The sequence below is a fragment of the Colius striatus genome, chromosome 18, assembly GCF_028858725.1.
Source record: "Colius striatus isolate bColStr4 chromosome 18, bColStr4.1.hap1, whole genome shotgun sequence".
Lineage (NCBI taxonomy): Eukaryota > Metazoa > Chordata > Aves > Coliiformes > Coliidae > Colius > Colius striatus.
Genome location: NC_084776.1, coordinates 12,704,654 through 12,722,743, shown reverse-complemented (window position 1 = coordinate 12,722,743; position 18,090 = coordinate 12,704,654). Strand labels below are relative to the sequence as shown.

The window sequence follows — 18,090 nt, the reverse complement described above, 5'->3', positions numbered from 1 at the left end:
AGGCTGAGGGCCAGGCGTGCAGAGCGCTCGGGGACGGGCTGGTTTTGTCATCTGTCAAATGCTTTTCCAGTGGAAACTGTTCCCTTGGAAAACTTCAGGCCAGCTGTAGAAAGATTTGATGTCTGAGTTGACACAAAGGATGGGACTGCCAGAGAAGTCCCATTTCAGAGCCATAGGAAGGGTGGTTAGAAATGTCAGCAGAGAAGTTGGGGTGCTGGGGAAGGCAGATGGAGGTTGTGGAGGAGGACATGTGGTCTCTGTGCAGCGTGACAGGACTGCAAAGCCACTGACTGCAGCCTTTTTGAGGAGGAATAGAGGAGAGAAGCAAAAGGAGCTGTTTGGACACAGCAGGCTGCTCAGCACCTGGCTTGGGTTCAGCTCAGGGTTTGCTTTCCCATCCTGAGCGAGCCCTTAGCGCAGGAGATCATCTACAGCGTGATGTATGGCTGCTGCCCGGAGAGATGACTTCCAGCCCTGCCGTGGGGGATCCTGTCTCCCGGGAGGCTCTGAAATTAGCCATGCCCTGCCTGGAGAAAAGCACAACCAGCTTTGTTACAGAAGGCAGCAGTGGTGTTAGGAATTAAAACAGAACATTTCTGATTCTTCAGGGCAATGTCAAAGTCTTTGAAGGAAAAAGGACGTGGAGGAGGAGCTTTTTGTCTGAGAAATTCCTGAGGTTACGTAGCAAATTTTTATCATCTGTCTTGGCATCCTTTGCATAAATCTTTATTTTTCTAGCTTCTTAGCAGGTGTGATTTTCAAGATATATATAAATACAGCCTTACTACCAGGTGGTTGCTCCACTGCAGTTCCAGGGAAGGTTTTTATGTTCCTGCAGTCACTGTTAGCACAGCCCTTCCCAACACACACACACACACACACACGTGTACTTGTGGAGGGACCCCAGCAATCAGTAGCAGCAAGATGTGATGCTAGTGTGACTTCCAGTGCAACCATTTAATTGAGAGATGTTATAAAGACCATCTTTCTCCACCTTTTAATGTGTCATTTGAGGTTGTGAAGCCAAGCGTGGTCGAGCAAAGCGGAACGTGGTTCTGAGCCAGGGGTCAGAGCGGTTGCCTCACTTCTCCTTTGCTATTTCAGTAAAACTTTTAACAAGGAATATGTAACACTTGTGCACTGGCAATCTCGTGTTGATCTGGGTCAGTCAGTGGATTCTCGAAGTCAGCTGTAGGCACTGATAGTGCTCCAGCCTGCTGTGACCAGTGAAGCACTTCACTGAGCAGGTTTTCCTCAGTGCTTGGAGTTCTGCTGCAGCTCAGGAGCGTTGGTGTTTCTGGCTGTGAGAGCTGATGCAGCAACAAGTTCAGATCTGAGGAAATGATTTTTGTATTTGTTTTTATGGGTAAAAGTGTGGCTTAAGTTTAGTGCAAAAAATGAAACAAGACCAAAATTTGTTTGGAAAAAAACAGTAAACAGAAAGAACTTCTCACTTGACTCGAGCCTTCTCCAGTAAACACCTCTGTCTTCCCCAGGAGGTGGAACTGATGTTGGAACTGGAGGTTCTGACACTGCATGGCTGCTGTTTCCAGCCTCTCCCACAGGGATACTTCTTCCACCTCTTCCAACCTGGACCCACGCTCAGCCTGGCTGCTCTGCACTGCTCCAAAACACATGTTCCCTAAGATCAAAACCTTCTGTTGTGAGGCCTTTTTTTGACCAAAATATTTCAGAATACATCAACCTACTTTTTTTTCCCCTGACATCTGTTTGCTTTGCTGTTTGTCATTGTGTGTTTTCTTTGGTTATGTGTGGAATTCATCCTGACCCCTGAGGGGCTGCCTGTGCCCTCTCCATCACAGAGCAGCCTGCAGACAGCCTTGTGTCCACAAAATCCCACCTTCCCTGACTTTTGTTCTGGTTTGAGGTATGCACATATTGATCTCAAATCTGTAAAACCCACTGCTGTTGTTGCTGTCTGCTGGATACCAGGCTGCTGAAGAAACCCTGCCCTTTTCAGGGCTCCTGTCCAAATCTGATAGCTTTGATCACCTGGACAAACATCTGATTCGTAGAGATGGGTTTGTGTTTCGCTGCTTCAGCCTCACAGGAGTGAGGTGAGGAGAGCTGGCGATGCCCACACACCTCCCTCTGCCTTCTTACAGAAGCGTGGTGCTCGGCGTGTTTGGCTGCCTTGTGTGCTGGTGAGCTCAGAGGCACTGGCCTGGCTGATGGCTGTGACCATGCAAGGCTGTTACTGAAGTTTGTAACAGGAAGACACTTTCCAAACCAAGTTTTATAGTTTAGAAAGCCAAGCTGAGTTTACTGCAGCGCTGGGTGCACAGGGGATTGCTCCTAACGCGCCCACACCGAGAAATGAAAGAGCACTCCTTATATACCTTAGAGAGAAATGAAGCAATTCACTCATTTTGGGCACTGTGGCCTTGCTGGAACTGTTTTGAAGCTGTTTATCTGTTTCAGTCTCACAATTTATAGCCAAAACTTATATGTTTTACTGTTGTAAGGCTCCTTCCCTCGGCTGCTTCTCAGGCTGGTTTCAAAGGCCTCAGCTCACAGGTAAACAGCACTGGCACTTTTGAATACTATCAACCCTTTGCTTGCAGTTCTCTCGTCATTCATCCCCCAACTCAAAGTCCAAATCATGCTTGTATGAAATAGTAAATGAGGACAGAGATGTGGGGCCTGTAAATGAGAACTCTGAAGGCTGGTGTGAAGGGGCGAGCAAGGCCATGACGCTGGGTTTCAAGCAGGAGGCCCTGTCTGAGCTCATCTCCCTCAGGTGAGCGACCTTCAGTCTTCTCCCACTTCAGCTGGGCTTAAATTACTCAGATCTCAGTACTAGGGTTGTGCAGTCGATTTCATCTTCTGCTTCAAGACCCTGCTTCCCTGACAGAAGAGCTTGGCTCAGTTTGTGCTGCGGGTTTCAGTGTGGTTTGCAGTGTGACAGGAACGTCCAGCCTGCTTTTCCCGTCTGCTCCCTCCCGACGGGACACCTCGCTCCTTCCCCTTCACGTTTCTCTCTCTTGTTTTTTTATAACTTGCTCTTTGCATAGTCAGATATTTATCTGAAGTGATAGAAGATTCTTCATCCCAAATGTAATTGCCAGCTTGAAGGGGAATGGGGATTGCAGATGGACTGTCTCTCAGGAGCAGAGCTCCTCAGGAGCCCACCGAGAGCTAACGTGGGGTTGTCAGTGCTCTGAAGGCTTTCTTAGCCATGGAGTTAGTTTTCTCTGGCAGCAGCTCTGCCTACCTTAGAAATTCATTACTAGCTTTCAGCTCAGCCTTACACAGCACTTATGTCCATTGTGTTTCCTTGACTGTAGAGCAGGGAGAAATTCTTTAATTGACATGAAGATTGAGAGCTGCTCTGAACCTGAGTGTCGCCACGACAGCATGCTGGCAGGAGTGGAGGGGTGGGTGTGTTTGTGCAGGTTGTTGGTGGATATGGACAGGTGGATGGATATTTCTGTGCAGGATGTTGATGGGGATAGAGGGATGGATGTTTCTCTGCAGGGTATTTTGGTAGAGGGATGGATGTTTCTCTGCAGGGTGTTACAGGTAGAGGGATGGATGTTTCTCTGCAGGGTGTTTTGGTAGAGGGATGGATGTTTCTCTGCAGGGTGTTACAGGTAGAGGGATGGATGTTTCTCTGCAGGGTGTTTTGGTAGAGGGATGGATGTTTCTCTGCAGGGTGTTACAGGTAGAGGGATGGATGTTTCTCTGCAGGGTGTTACAGGTAGAGGGATGGATGTTTCTCTGCAGGGTGTTTTGGTAGAGGGATGGATGTTTCTCTGCAGGGTGTTACAGGTAGAGGGATGGATGTTTCTCTGCAGGGTGTTTTGGTAGAGGGATGGATGTTTCTCTGCAGTGTGTTACAGGTAGAGGGGTGCAGGGTGTTTCTCTGCAGAGTGCTCATGGTTGCAAGGCCCTTCTGGCCTAGGGAACCCGTTGGGCTGGACTTCTGATTCACCAGGTGATGGTCTAAGAACCTTCTTGTGCTTTCTCCCCCTGCCAGCCCCAGCACAGCTGCAGAGGGGAAGCCACTGCTCAGCTCTCCTGGTTGTGCCATGAGTACTCCAGCACTTCTCCTGATCTTAACTGTATGTTGCACCAAAGGAATGGTTGCTTATTGAGTTTTGACTGCATGCTTGATGAGATGGCCTGGTCCCCCAAAAACCTGACCATGTCAATGGACAGATATGGAGAGACACTTCTCCTAAGCTGTACATCCTCTGGTTCAGAAATATCTCCTGCTGGTTGCTCTGACAGGGGGATGGGAAAGCAGAGGCTCTACACAAACTCCCAGTTGCGGTTCCTTGGGCTTTGCAATGATGACACAAATTTTTCCTGCTTACATTTGTTCTCATTTAGCTACAGCTTGTTCACCAGGATGTTTTTCAAGGAGGGTCTGGTCAGTGTTGGCAAAGGAAAGTCTCTTATTTCCCAAGCGTGCTTATCACTCCGGCCTTGACAACGATGGGAACTTTCAGTGCTTTTTTTCCATGTAGAGGCTTTTCCTTCACAGGCAGCATTGTGCTGCCTTTCCTGTGTGCTGAATCACGCAAGACAGATAAAGTTACCCCAAACTGTTGTTGGATTTGCAGATGTTAGACCTGGGAAAGTTGGGTGGGAGGGGGAGGAGAACTAATATCTGAGCTATGAACTGAACAAAACATGCAGCTCAAGTAAAGGACCTGCCATCACTTGAGAAAATGTGTTCTGGTGTAGGGTGAGCAATAATATCTAGAGTATTCTAAACAACTCCACAACTATGGAGAGTTTGGGTCTGGAATAGAGCTGTATAGGTGGGGTGATGCTGCTTAACCACAGATGTGGAGGATGGTTGAGATCTGTAGGGTAGAATGAAGGCTGCACACCCAGAGAAGCAGTTAATGTTTGCCCTCTGCCCTCTCTTCATATGAATACTGGGATGGTTTGGGCTGGGGGACATGAATCAGGAGCTGATGTTTTAAGAAATATGTATATTTTCAAAGCACAAGATTTGTTTTAGATGTTGCTATCGTTTTACATAGAGACTAGCTGGAGATGATGGGATGCTTGTGGGGCAGACTTCAAAAGCATGTAGCAGGATGATGCTTGAATCTCCACTCTCTGGAGAGTAAAACCTGTGTGCTACACACACCTTTGAAAGTTTCCTTTGTGTCTCCAGAGCTTTGATTCTTTTAGATTTGTTTTCTATTAGCCACATGTACAATCAAACTGGTTTTAGCTGTGCATCTAGAGCAGTGCTTGTTACTGGGTGGAGTCTGAGGATGTTAAGCACTCTGCTGAGCTGCTGCAGAGGGTGAATCCTGAGGGAAACCATTCCCTTCCCAGTGCTGGTGTAAGGTGTGTGTGCAGGTGGTGGAGAAGCTGCAAGAACTGATGTCACACATGGGCACCTTGCAAGCACAGGGTTTGCTTCTAGTGTCACAGGGAATTTTTGGAAGTTAGAAGAATCACAGAATCTCAAGGGTTGGAAGGGAGCTGCAAAGCTTATCCAGTGCAACCCCCTGCCAGAGCAGCACCACCCAGAGCAGGGCACACAGGGACTCATCCAGCTGGGTCTGAACATCTCCAGAGAAGGAGACTCCACAGCCCATCTGGGCAGCCCCTGCCAGGGCTCCCTCACCTCAACAGGCTAAAAAATCCTCCTTGTGTTTCTTTGGAACCTCTTGTGTCCCAGCTTGTCCCCATTGCCCCTCAAGTGTGGACTTAAAGATCTTTTCTAGCCAAAACAATTCAATGATCCCTTTGTTCCCAGTAGAGAGATTTGAGATCTCTTGTTTGAAGGAACACAGTTGAAACAATAAAGGCTAATTAATAAAAGCCCTGTCCTGTTGATGTGGCTTGTTTTCCCTAACCCTCTGCTAGCATGCACACAGGGTTATAATCTCTAGAGGGCCCTTCCAACCCCTGCCATCCTATGATTCCATGATTACAACACATAAAACCAAACAGAATATTAATATATTTTGTTAACTGAACACTCTGTGCCCTGACTTCTGCTTTTGTCTCAGATGCAGTGCTGGGCTCTGCCAGGCACCAACAGCCCCAAAGGGCAGGCTGCATTTATTGAGGCAGTGATCAATAGTGGGCAAAGTGCTAGAAGTGCAGCCACAACAAGTTGCTTTGTAGTGGTGTTCAGGTTGTGGCTGCTTGTCTTTCTCCTGATGTATCATGCACAAAAACCCAACTATTCCTAACTGCAGAGCAGAAAGTAACTCCAATGAGCTGGATTCATACACTCAGCAAGAAGCACGTGCTGTGTGTTTCAAGAAAATCAGAGCATAGCAGTCAATGAGAAGGAAATTTGGTGCTTGGATATGGCTTTTAATTTACTGTTAAACAACCCAACCCAACCCAACAGCCAGTCCTGGTGTAAGCCTTGTACCTGCTCTCATTCCCCTGACAAAAATTGTTGTGTGAGGTTGAGGATGAGTTGGCTTGAAATTTCCCTTTTTCCTCTATTAAGGGTAGATGTAGAAGACATTTTAATCACTTTCCTTTTCCCTGAGGACCCTTTGGGCTGCAGGCAGAGCTGCCCCTGTGCAATGCAGTGATGGAAGCAGTGCAAGGCTGTGATGGTCACTCTGGAGAGAGTTCAGTGCAGGGCCACAGAGATGATGGAGTGGAGCATCTCCCTTGTGATGAAAGGCTGAGGGAGCTGGGGCTCTGCAGCTTGGAGTAGAGGAGCCTGAGGGGTGACCTCATTCATGGTTACAGATACATAAAGGGTGGGTGTCAGGAGGATGGAGCCAGGCTGTGCTCAGTGATGGCCAATGATAGGACAAAGGGCAACAGGTACAAGCTGGAACAGAAGAGGTTCCAAAGAAACACAAGGAGGATTTTTTTCCCTGTTGAGGTGAGGGAGCACTGGCAGGGGCTGCCCAGATGGGCTGTGGAGGCTCCTTCTCTGGTGACATTCAAACCCAACTGGATGAGTTCTTGTGTGCCCTGCTCTAGGTGGTGCTGCTCTGGCAGGGGGGTTGCACTGGATGAGCTTTGAAGTCCCTTCCAGCCCTTGAGATTCTGTGTTTCTGTGGTCCCTTGGTTGAGGCTGCACCAAATGCTCCAAATGCATTTATGGAGACATTCTGAATGTGTTCTAATGATGCTGTAATTGCCACGTTTCAGATGTTCTGTTCCAGAGACTGAAATTTCAAGAGTTTCTATAGCATATACAGTAGTTCTCTTACTTTGGCTAATGTTTTGTTTGGCTGCCTACACCAATCCTGCTGGTTCAGGCTGTGTTTTTCCCCACCTCTTGCAGCTCAGAATCTGAAGTTGAGGCCTCTTGTGTGGCATTTCTGTGGATTTGGACCTTTCAGTGCAGGTGGATCACTGCTCTATCATACTGGCACACAGCAGAGTGCAGCTGATTTCCATTCTGGAGGCTTGGAGATTAATGCTCATCTTTCTCTTTTCCCCAGAGATCATTGATGACCTCACTAACCTGGTCGAGAACACGGACGACAAACTTCGCAACCAGACGCGTCACGTGAAGCTGGTGGACAAGAAATCAACCTCCTGTGGTAGGAAATGGCTTAAGCACAAATCCTGCCCTGTCCTTAAATGCTGAGAAAGTAGCTTAGCACTCAGAGGCTGTGTGCAATGTGCTCCCCACAAGGCCAGCTTCTCCTGGAAGGCACAAACCCCTCACCTCTCCACGCTCCTTCAGCTGATGCTGCAGGTTTGACTCACTGTGTGTTGGTACTAGGGATTTCCTGAAGGCATTTCACACCAGCATTGCACAATGTTCTGATTGGAAGTTGTGGAACTGGATGAAATTAGAGTTGTGTTAATTAGGTTTAAAAAAAACCTTGCTAACTACCAACTCTCCCAGACACATCCCAGCAGGGAGTGATGCCCCAGGGACAGCTCTGGTGGTGTTTTCAACCAAGTGGCATTCACAGCCTGCCAGATAGGAAATCCTTGCTGGTGACTCCTCAAGCTACATGCAAGGTAGTGAGGAGAAATTGTTCTCCCTTTCCATACAGCCAAAGAGAGGTTCTACACCTTGGTGAGAGAGCACAGGTTTGCTCTGTAGGATGAAGAGCTGGAGGTTGATAGCAGTGGCTGTGGGAGGATGCTGTGGTGATGGCAGCAAATGTCTGTTGGGAGGATGAGTGACTGGGGGAAGAAGTCCCTGGGGAGGTGGTGCTGGGGAGTGACGATTCTGGAAGTAGCCTGTCTGCTTCTGGGGTTCCTGATTCATTGTTGCCACACTAGAGGACTCAAAAATGCTAACAAGAATGATTTATGCTCTGTAGAAATTTGAGTTATAGTCAGAAGTTAATGCAGTTTGGCTGCTGTGGTTTAGTAGAGAGAAAATGAGGAGCTGAGTTGGTCACCTGTCTGTCTGTGGCTGGGGGGGAGCTTGTGTTCTGTCGAGTGATGATCTGGCAGCAAAAGCTGCCAAGCTCAGACTGGCAGTGAGACATTTTTCAAGCACTGATGATATATTTTCAAGGATTTATTTAGTTCTCCATCAGCTCTAACAATTTGAAAGCCTGGTTGGCATTGGTTGATGAAAACCTGAGGCTTCTTCTGGAGGTTAAAGTTGCCTTGTCAGAGGCGTTTGTCTCCGATTCCTCTTGTACTGACTGCAGACGGGATTAAAAGCACCACTGAGAAGTTCATGACTGACTATTTTAGATCATTCATGTTGATGCAAAATGGATTCAATCTACAAAGAATTACACCTGAGTGATGCTGAGTACCCCTGTGTGTCTTTGGAGCCTCCCCTTCCTTTCTGTGGGTTCATACAGGGAAGTGCCTGCCCAGGGAGGTGGTGAATCCCGTTTCATGCAGCACAGCTGCTCCTTCTCAGGTTGTTTCTGCCCACTTTCGAGGTTTCTCATGCAAAAGAAGCCCTCAGACAACACTGCTGGACAATAAGCCTGTCCCTTTAACTCTGAAGCTCATGCTGGCTACATGGCTGGGGAAGTTGAGAGGAGGAGGATGGGAGAGGCGAAGGCTGGGAGGATCCTGGGCTGGGTTCCTTGGGGGTGACCTCTCTCACCCTTTCTGCACTGGAAGACATTTTTCTGTGAGGGGTGGTGGGAAGACCCTGCCTCTCCCTGCCTCTTCCCTCTGCTGCAATAGGCCTTCCTGTGTTTACATAACAATGTGGGCATAGGAAATCACAGCGTTGCCTCAGCCTTGGAATCGTGGCTGACCCTGATCAGACAGCACATTTGGGCCTGTTTCTTCACACTGTTATCCATCCCACGAGGTCCTCACCTCCTCCTCGTGGCCCAGAGCTAACAAATCACAGAATCACAGAGTGGTGGGGGGTTGGAAGGGCCCTCCAGAGCTCATCCAGCTGCCTAAGCATGAGTTCTAGAACACTAATGCTGGATAACACAGGCTCTCATGGCATCCTTCCCATCCTTTTCCCACCCTTGTCCCTAGCACTGTTACATTAAGTTCAGAAACCCCTCCGTGTACAGAGCTGCTCCTTGCACAAAGCCAAGCAGCAGAAACACCAGCACATGCTAGGTCATTTTTTTTTCCAAGTGCTTCCCTCCCCCTACAACATTTCATTTCAATTGATAAAATCTGAGGTAACTCTGTGCCTTCAGCATGGTCCTTTGGATTGAAAGTGGGGTGAAGTGCTCAGTCTTCCCCATTGCCCACCCCCTTCCTTCCCAGCCATGCAGATGGTTGCATGGGCCCTGCCTCTGCACTCTTCCAACATGTGCCTGTTTCTGTGGTTTTTTGGCTCATTTTTGAAGTCATAATGTCTTTATTTTTCTGATGAGTGCCTGCACTGGAGCCAGAGGCTGTGGGTACAAGCGGAGCCTGGCGTGAGGAGCGGAATAATCACCCTTTTACAAGCAGGAATGTAACGCATTAATGGGTGTGTCTTTGTTAACAGCCAGGGTAATAAGAAAATCAAAGTATTGCTGATGAAATCCAACTTTTAATCAATGTTTCAACATCTTGTTCTCATGCAAACATCCTTGCAAGCTTTGGAGGTGGTTTCCAGCACCTGGGGTGCTTTACACTGTGTCTGCCCCATGGCACTGGCTGCAGGGACATGGCAGAGAGCAACATCTGCACCTCTGGCCCTTCTCAAACCCTGGCAGTTGTTTTGGGTGGGTTGTTTCATTTGCAGCTTATTTTCAATGCCATTTCTCTTGCCCTCTCAGAGCTGTTGACAGTCCGTCGTCCCCCCCACCTCTGCCCCCTGAGGCTGCCCTGCTTGGAGCCCGGCTCCCTTGGTGGCCCCAGGCAGCCCCACGCTGGTGTCACTGGGAACTCCCTGGGATTGCAGTGGAAGGATAATGGTGGCACACACTCAAATCTCTGCATTTGTGAAGTTATTGTTGAAAATCATCAGTCATCTGCAGGCAGATGTTTGCACGCTGCTTGGCATTGGTTTGTTTCTCTTCAGCGTATGCTGGGCATTCAGGAGGGGTGTCAGGACATATGTGTTTCTTAAGAGTTCAGAAACTGACACTGAACTTTCACTAAAATGGCCACACAAATCATTCCTCAAACATTAAGCTGCTCTGGGAATGCCTGTGAGTGCAATCCTGGCTTTTCAGTGTTACCATTGGTCCTCTTGGGGTTGTTTGTCCCCACTCCCTCCCAGACTGTGTACCCCAGGATTGATAACCTTCTTCTTAGACACTTTGACCCTCAGAATGTGCCCTTTAGAGCTGCATTTGAAAATAAGCCAAGAGCTGAAAGTAGAGTTAAGGTTGAGATGCTGGAGTTGGTGTTGTGGCTTAAGGCCAATTGGTAACTGAGCAGCACACAACCACTCACCCTCCTTCCCTCAGCAGGATGGGGGGCAGAGGGTTGGGAAGGTAAAAGTGAGCAAACTCTTGGGTTGGGATAAGAGCAATTCAATAGTTTAAATAGAATAATAATGCTAATAATAAAGATTGTCATGAAAGGAAAATAACAGAGAGAGACACATAAACCCCCAGACAGACAAGGGATGGAATGAATTTGCCCCAAACAAACCTTTGAGCTGGAACAACCTGATGATATGGCAGATTCCACTCTACCTTGGTGAGACAATACATAGATTCCTTCAGGCTGTTTGGTTTTCCTGGGTATTCATTGGCTAACTGTGCTCCCCTCCATCCCATTTCCAAGCACAGAACTACAGGATGGTTTGGGCTGGAAGGACCTTCAAGATCATCCCGTTCCAATCTCATGGGCAGGGACACCTTCCACTAGCCCAGGTTGCTCCCAGCCCCATCCAGCCTGCCCTGGAACCCTTCCAGGGATGGGGCAGCCCCAGCCTCTGTGGACAGCCTGTGCCAGGGCTTCAGCACCCTCACAGGGAAGAGCCTCTTCCTCACATCTCAATCTCCCCTCTTTCAGTTTGAAGCCCTTATCCCTTGTCCTATCCTCTCTGGCTTTCTTGTTACCCCTTTATATACTGGAAGGTGGAATAAAATGTCCACATTCTCCCAAGATTTTCCAGATTTCCAGCTTTGAAAACCACTTGGAAGGAGGATGGCTGCCCTGGAATGAGCACTGCTGTCGAGCTGTCAGCAGCCCTGTTGTTTGCCTTCACTGCACAGCTCCCATGCAGTTTGTAATCCTCCCTTGCCCTAAGCGTGCTCCAGCACCAGCTCATCCCTTGGTGTCCTTGGCACTCCTCCTGACAGCAGCCTGCCAGTGCCAAACCTCCCCTCTTCCTGCCATCCCAGGGCTTCAGCAGCTCAAGCAGGGACCATCCCACCACATCCCATCCCTGAGGCTCTGGATACAGTTCCTCCCTTTGGGACGTTTCAAGTAAGTGGGTGCAGGTTTTGTGGGGGCCTCAAAACATGGTGCAATATGCAGCTGTGGGGGTTGGATTCCTTTCTGTTCATCATCAGGCTCAAGCATTTAATCCTTCACCATCAGGCTCAAGGTTTTAGTGCTTCACATAGTCAGGGGTCTGCACAGAGCCCGTGATTCTTTCTCCCTGCCTGTGGGTTGCGGTTGGCCTCATCACAAAGGAGAATGTCTGTTGTGGTTCACAGCTACATCCTGGCTTACCTGCATGGTGCTTTGTGGTAACTTTCCCCCTTTCCTTGAGTTTTGTAGATTTCTCTGTTTGTTTGTTTACCTAAAGACATAAGTAGGCAGCTCCCTGCAGAGAGGATGGTTAAACCAGGCTTTGTTTGTGGCAAGAGCATCCTGAAGTGTTTGTGTCTGAAGGACATATGGGGGTTTTAGTAAACAGTGACACATGCAGAGGTGGCTGCAGCCAAATGGAGCCAGAAATGTTTTCAGGTCCTGCTGAACCATGGGTTGAGAAGGGGATCTGGGAGATTGGTGTAGTCCTCCTCCTGATCCTGCCCAAGTCACTCTTTGTTATGGCTTTCCTATAACTGAGGAGAAAGGCCAGTTTCCTGGGGAAGCAACACAGGAGATTATGACCTTGTCAATAGTAAAAACAAGCAAAAAGGAGCCAACACTTATTTCTGACAGACTCATCCAGCCCCTTCCAAGCAGTGTGAGGGAAGCAGACCATGTCCTTGCAGGTATCACTGTGTGCATCCCTCCAACCTTTCAGATAAACGAGGCAAGTGAGAAGCAACCACCAAATAAACCCCACTGGGCCAATATCTGTGTCCTGGAAAGTAACACACAGCTGCACAGTGGTGCCTGAGGAGTTTTTTCTCCTGTTCCACAAGATGGCATTGCAATCTAATCGCCTTCCTCCAGCCCAGGTGGATGCTCTGTCTCCCCTTTGCCTTCTGATGGAGGTTTTTGGAGATGCTGAAAGCAGAGTGTAGGTTACTATAAAGTTTCTTCATACCAGGTGAGGTGTTTTTTTATCCTGGCAAATCACTGACCTAGCTAAAGACAAAGCTTTGACAAAGCTGTTAATTGGACTTTTGTGAAGGTTTATTTTGTTTTGAAACAGAGCAGCTTGGATTATATCAGGTTTCCTCTAGAAAATAATGATTCATGCAGGCTGGGGCCTCTTTCTGCCAGATTGTACAATCTCTCTGTTCTAAGTTTGACTATTTTTGCCATGGATTTAATTTGTTTTGTAAAGTGTGGCTGGCAGTTCCTCAGGTTTGTTCCTCTGACGTACACCCTGTGTTCAGATGAGCAAGGGCCTATCCATTTGGGTTTTTTTTTCTCAGTGGGCTGGAGAAGCTGGTGTAGTGTGCCATGAAATCAGCCTTTCCTACAGTCTGTCTCTGGGAGCAGTGACACTGATGTTCCTTGCCCAGGGCTGCTCTGACAACTGCCCTGGCTCTGAGTCACCTGCCCGTGCTTCTACAGGATGAGTTTTCTTGACCTGGCAACTTAGAGATGTTCCTGATTTCTTTTTATTATTATTATTTTTCCTTCCTTCAGTTTCTTCCATTTTAAGCAACTGCAAGTTGAGAGGTTTGTTCTGAGCTGTTAGCCCTGTGAAAAGAAACCTGAGCAGAAGAACGATGGATCTGGTGGTTAAACTGGGCTCATTGCTGATGTCTTAAATGCACCAACACTTCTATCCTCCCATGGACCAGAGCAGCCCAGGGAGGTGACTGAGGGGCAGCTGTCAGTGGTTGAGCAGAAGATGGAGTTTCATATGGGCTTCTCTGTCTCCTCACCCCCTTCTGCTGCCCTTGCTGCCAGCCAGCCTGCTGGCAAATACCCAGAGGCCAACACACCTTGCTGCGGGATGCAGCTTGCCACTAATCTCACTCCCTTGTGCATCCTCCTCCCTTGTGCTTCAGTTTTCCTCTGAGCTCCCTGGAGTGTTTTCTTCCTCTCCTGCAGCTCGTTTCCCTTCCCATGAGGGCAGGGAAGCGATGCCCTGCTGGAGCTTTCGGCAGGAGCCAGTGGGTTTGCGGCCTCGTTGTGTGTGCAGCCGTGCTCTTCCTCCCACCTTACCACACTGAGTTCTGAACCCACTGCCTAAGTGAAGCTCAGATTAGTTGCAGAGAGAGGTCTCCAAGATGGGAAGTTGCTACAAGCTTATTTGGGCATCTGTTAGACTCAGTTAAGGGCCTGGTTGATGGGGGGGAGGCAGGTTGAGCTCAGGTCTCATTAGACATTTGAGAAGCCTCGAAGCAGATGAGCTTAAGGACACAGTGGGAAATGTGGCTTCATTAATTATGTTAATAGAACAACATTTAAACAATTACTGGCCACTGACAATTACTGGCCAGTAATTTTGTCGTGTTGCTAATCTGAGACTTCTGGATCATCTGTTGTCATCTTGTTTCCTCATAATATGAAATGCTTTTCCTTGGCTTTGTTTCTGTGGTGGCCAGTGCCAGGACAAGGGGTAACAGGCACAGGCTGGAGCACAGGCAGCTCCAGTGGCACAGGAGGAGCAAGTCCTTTGGTGCTGAGGGGAGGGAGCCCTGGCCCAGGCTGCCCAGGGAGGGTGTGGAGGCTCCTTCTCAGGAGGTTTCCAACCCCAGCTGGACACGTTGCTGTGCCCCTGAGCCAGGGGAACCTGCTTGAGCAGGGGGTTGGGCTGGAGCAGCTCTGCAGGGCCCTTCCCACCCCCAGCATTCTCTGAGTCTATGATTCATTAGCTCAGGGCCCCAAGGAGCTCATGGGACAGAAAATGGTTGAAGAAACATGCCCAAGTGTGCTGTCTGATCACTGGATAAGGTCAGCCATGGTGCCAAGGCAATGCCTTTGCTGTGGCCTGTGCCCAGCAGTCCAGACCTTGCTCTCCCAGTGCTTCTGTGCCTTCCCTGTGCCACCTCCTCCTCCTCAGACATGCAGTGTTCACAGCTTAACTATTTGATTTAGAGTTGCTCATATTGCGATGCTGCAACATATTTATTGATGAAAGAGGATGGACCCAAGCAGTCAGTTGGTTTTGTTTCAAAACAGGTGGTTTGTAGTTGCTTTATGAATCTCTTTCCAGGTGAGGAGTGTGGTGCTCGCTGGTGCTGTCAGCTCCCTGTGTGTGTTGAGCAGGAAAGGACAGGAGGAGCCTTCTGGGTCGTAGGATCCCTTCAAGATAAATTTGTGACAAGTTTGTTTTTCCCCCCCCATTACTCCTATTGGAAGGCTGCAGTGGTCATAAACTTATTTCTAGCCTAAACTTGTCAGTGGGGCTTCCTGTTGCCCACATGCAGCCCTTGGTCTGGTGTACTGAATCGTTCTTTCCCCTTTATTGTTTTACTCCTTGAAACGTGTGTCTAAGAGATCCCTCAGTGTTCCTTTAGAGCCTTTGTTTTTACAAGTGTCTTTACATTTAATCTCAGAAATGAGTCTGGTTTCTGATAACCTCTTTTTTTTTACACTTCTTTCCGAAACTTTGGGGGATTTTAATCATGAGACCCCAGAACCTTCCCACCCTCCCCAGCACTCCTCAGCCTGCTGGGAATCTCTCAGTTACAACATGGTGCTGCCTCAGTTTTGGTTTGTGCTGTTTGCTTGGGCCTTTCTCACCCCTGACCATTTTCCACTTGAGTTCATTTTCTTTACAACTCATAGCAAAAACTACTGTTAGTCCCAAGTGCATGGCTTCCCCTTCCATCCTGTTGAATTTCAACCCTCCTCCATTCCAGAGGTACCCCTTGTTCCCTGATGTGCTGTCCCAGCTTTCCTCTGTGCTGATGCTGCTCTCCAATGTTGTGTCATCAGCAAATTTCATTAGCACACTTATTTTTTTTGAGCCAAGGTCATTAATAAAAATATGTAATAAGCTCAGCCTCTGGCCATTCCTCACAGCTCTGCTGTGACCCCCATCCATGCTGAGCCTGCTTGCTTTGCCTTTCACCCATTTCCTGCCCTTCTGCTCCTGAAAATCCCCATCTTTTTTGTTCAGTGATTTCCCACGTGGCTCTGTGTCACCTGCTTTGCTGGAGTCTGTGTGCATGGCACCAATCACACTTCCTTTGTCTAGAAAATTCATTATCTTACCGGGCCAACCTGATTAGCTCAGTTTGAGCTGATTTCCCTTCAGTACAGTCCCTTTCTTTTCTACCCTGTTTACTGTTTAGTTCTAATTAGTCTTTCTGCTGCTTGCTTGGGAGCCTCCATCCTGCTGAGGCTGAGCAGGGGGGTTTGGAGCTGCTCCCATCACCTTCTCCCTTCCATGGGGCTGTTGTGCAGGGGCTGTACTTCCTCTGCTGCTGAACAGCTGGGTGCAGCACAGTCCAGCCAAGAGACACGTCCCAGATAACGGGCAGTGTGAAGGGAAGGACCTGGGGCTGTGTGTGCATTGGTCCTCCTGGCTTTATTAGCCAACATGCTTCACAGAATCCCAGAATTCCGGGATGGTAGGGGCTGGAAGGGCCCTGCAGAACTCATCCAGCCCAAGCCCCTGCTACAGCAGGTTCCCTCCATCAGGGGCACAGCAACGTGTCCAGCTGGGGTTGGAAACCTCCTGAGCAGGAGCCTCCACACCCTCCCTGGGCAGCCTGGGCCAGGGCTCCCTCACCTCAGCACCAAAGGACTTGCTCCTCTGTGCCACTGGAGCTTTGTGTGCTCCAGCCTGTGCCTGTGACCCCTTGTCCTGGCACTGGCCACCACACAACAAACACTGGCCCCATCCTCTCGATACCTGCCCTTTGGGGACTGATCAGCATTGATAAGGGCCCCTCTCAGCCTTCTCTTCTCCAGGCTGAACAGCCCCAGGTCCTGCAGCCTTTTCTCATAAGGAAGATGCTGCAGTCCCCTGATCATCTTGGTGTCCCTACACTGGCATCTCTCCAGCAGTTCCCTGTCCCTCTGGAGCTGGGGAGCCCAGAACTGGACACAGGACTCCAGATGAGGCCTCAGCAGGGCAGAGCAGAGGGGGAGCAGAACCTTCCTCGACCTGCTGCCCACACTCTTCTGGATGCTACCAGGTTGAGGGCTTGTTGCTGCTCACATTTAGTTTGTTATCAACTAGAACTCCCAGATCCCTTTCTCTGGAGCTTTGTACAGTTCAAATAGTCTAGAGCAGATAAGGGATGCAGGGCAGTCCCAGACTGATCTGTGTAAGGTGAAGTGGGAAAGGTTCCTTTCCTGCCATGCACTGAGAAGGGATTTGTTTTTCCAGTGGAAGTGTCGATGTGTGAATGTAGAGGTTGCAAAATAATCACCTCTTCAGTAGCTGAGCCCTAAATTTAAGGACTCCCCAAATGATGGCAGAGGAGGCTGGAGAGTGGCATTTCTGAGACTCAGTTGTGAGACATAAATGAGGCTCGGGTTCAAGTCTGAAGCCATGAAATGGCATCCCTCCCCATCAGGAGACAGAGGGAGGAGGGAGACATCTTCTTAATTACATTTGCATATGCAGCTGTTCAAACAGACTGAACTTCATCAATGCTTGTTCATACCTACCAGGAGATTTAGAGCAGCTGTTGTCAACCCATGTAGCAGGATTGTACAAATCTGGTTTGGAAGAAGCCCCTGGGCACCCTGCTCACCCAAGCTGTCCATCACTGCAAAAGCACAAGCAATGAGTTGTGTTGGAATAGTGAGATTTAAAAAGTTGGAATGGTGTGAAATGTCCAAGGGTGAGTGCTTACAGCTTGGTTTCCAAGGATACATGTTGCAGAATTAAATCATTAATTTATATTTCTGAAAATGGTGCTGAAATGTGTTAATTTGTACATTGCTGAAGAGGCTCAGAAGTCATTTCCTTCTGCTTTGCCTTTCCTAACATGCTCAGTGACAAAGTAATTGCTTTACCCGATCTGGAGCTGAAATGCAACGGTGTTCTGGCTTGCAGGTTTTGTTCCATGTTAAAAGTAGATGAGGAGGGAAATTATCTGTGTTGAATGGTTTGTATTCATTCTTACAGCTTTGAAATTCTTGCCTTAGTCTGTGATTCCCAAATACCCAAGGAGGCCATTTCTAGCCTCTCTTGGTTTTATTACCCGAAATCCACCCTAAGCAAAGATACTGTCCCAAGCACAGTGCTGCTGCAGATGCAGTGCCCAGGCAGAGAGAGGGTCCAGCATCTGGAATCCTGCTTCCCAGGCCCCAGGCACTCAAGGGACACAACAATACATGGAGGATGTGGTCAGTGGAGAAATGAGTTTGCTGGGTTGTGCTGTCTCTTCAGGGTGTTCTGGGATGCATAGAGGCTGTTGCCCTCATCAAAAACTGAGGATATAAATCAATGGGGGTCTGTGAGCTCAAATCTTTCTTGTTTTGCAAAAATGCAGCAGGATTCCTGCAGTC

At 48.6% G+C, this 18,090-nt stretch overlaps 1 protein-coding gene across 1 annotated transcript in view; it reads left to right on the top strand.

Moving 5' to 3' along the window:
* STX8 (syntaxin 8) overlaps positions 1-18,090 on the top strand; it is a 119,729-nt gene that overhangs the window by 67,484 nt on the left and 34,155 nt on the right. The window contains exon 7 of the mRNA XM_062010794.1: positions 7,419-7,520. Within this exon, the coding sequence (XP_061866778.1) occupies positions 7,419-7,520 (102 nt within the window). The remainder of the gene's footprint in view (positions 1-7,418; positions 7,521-18,090) is intronic.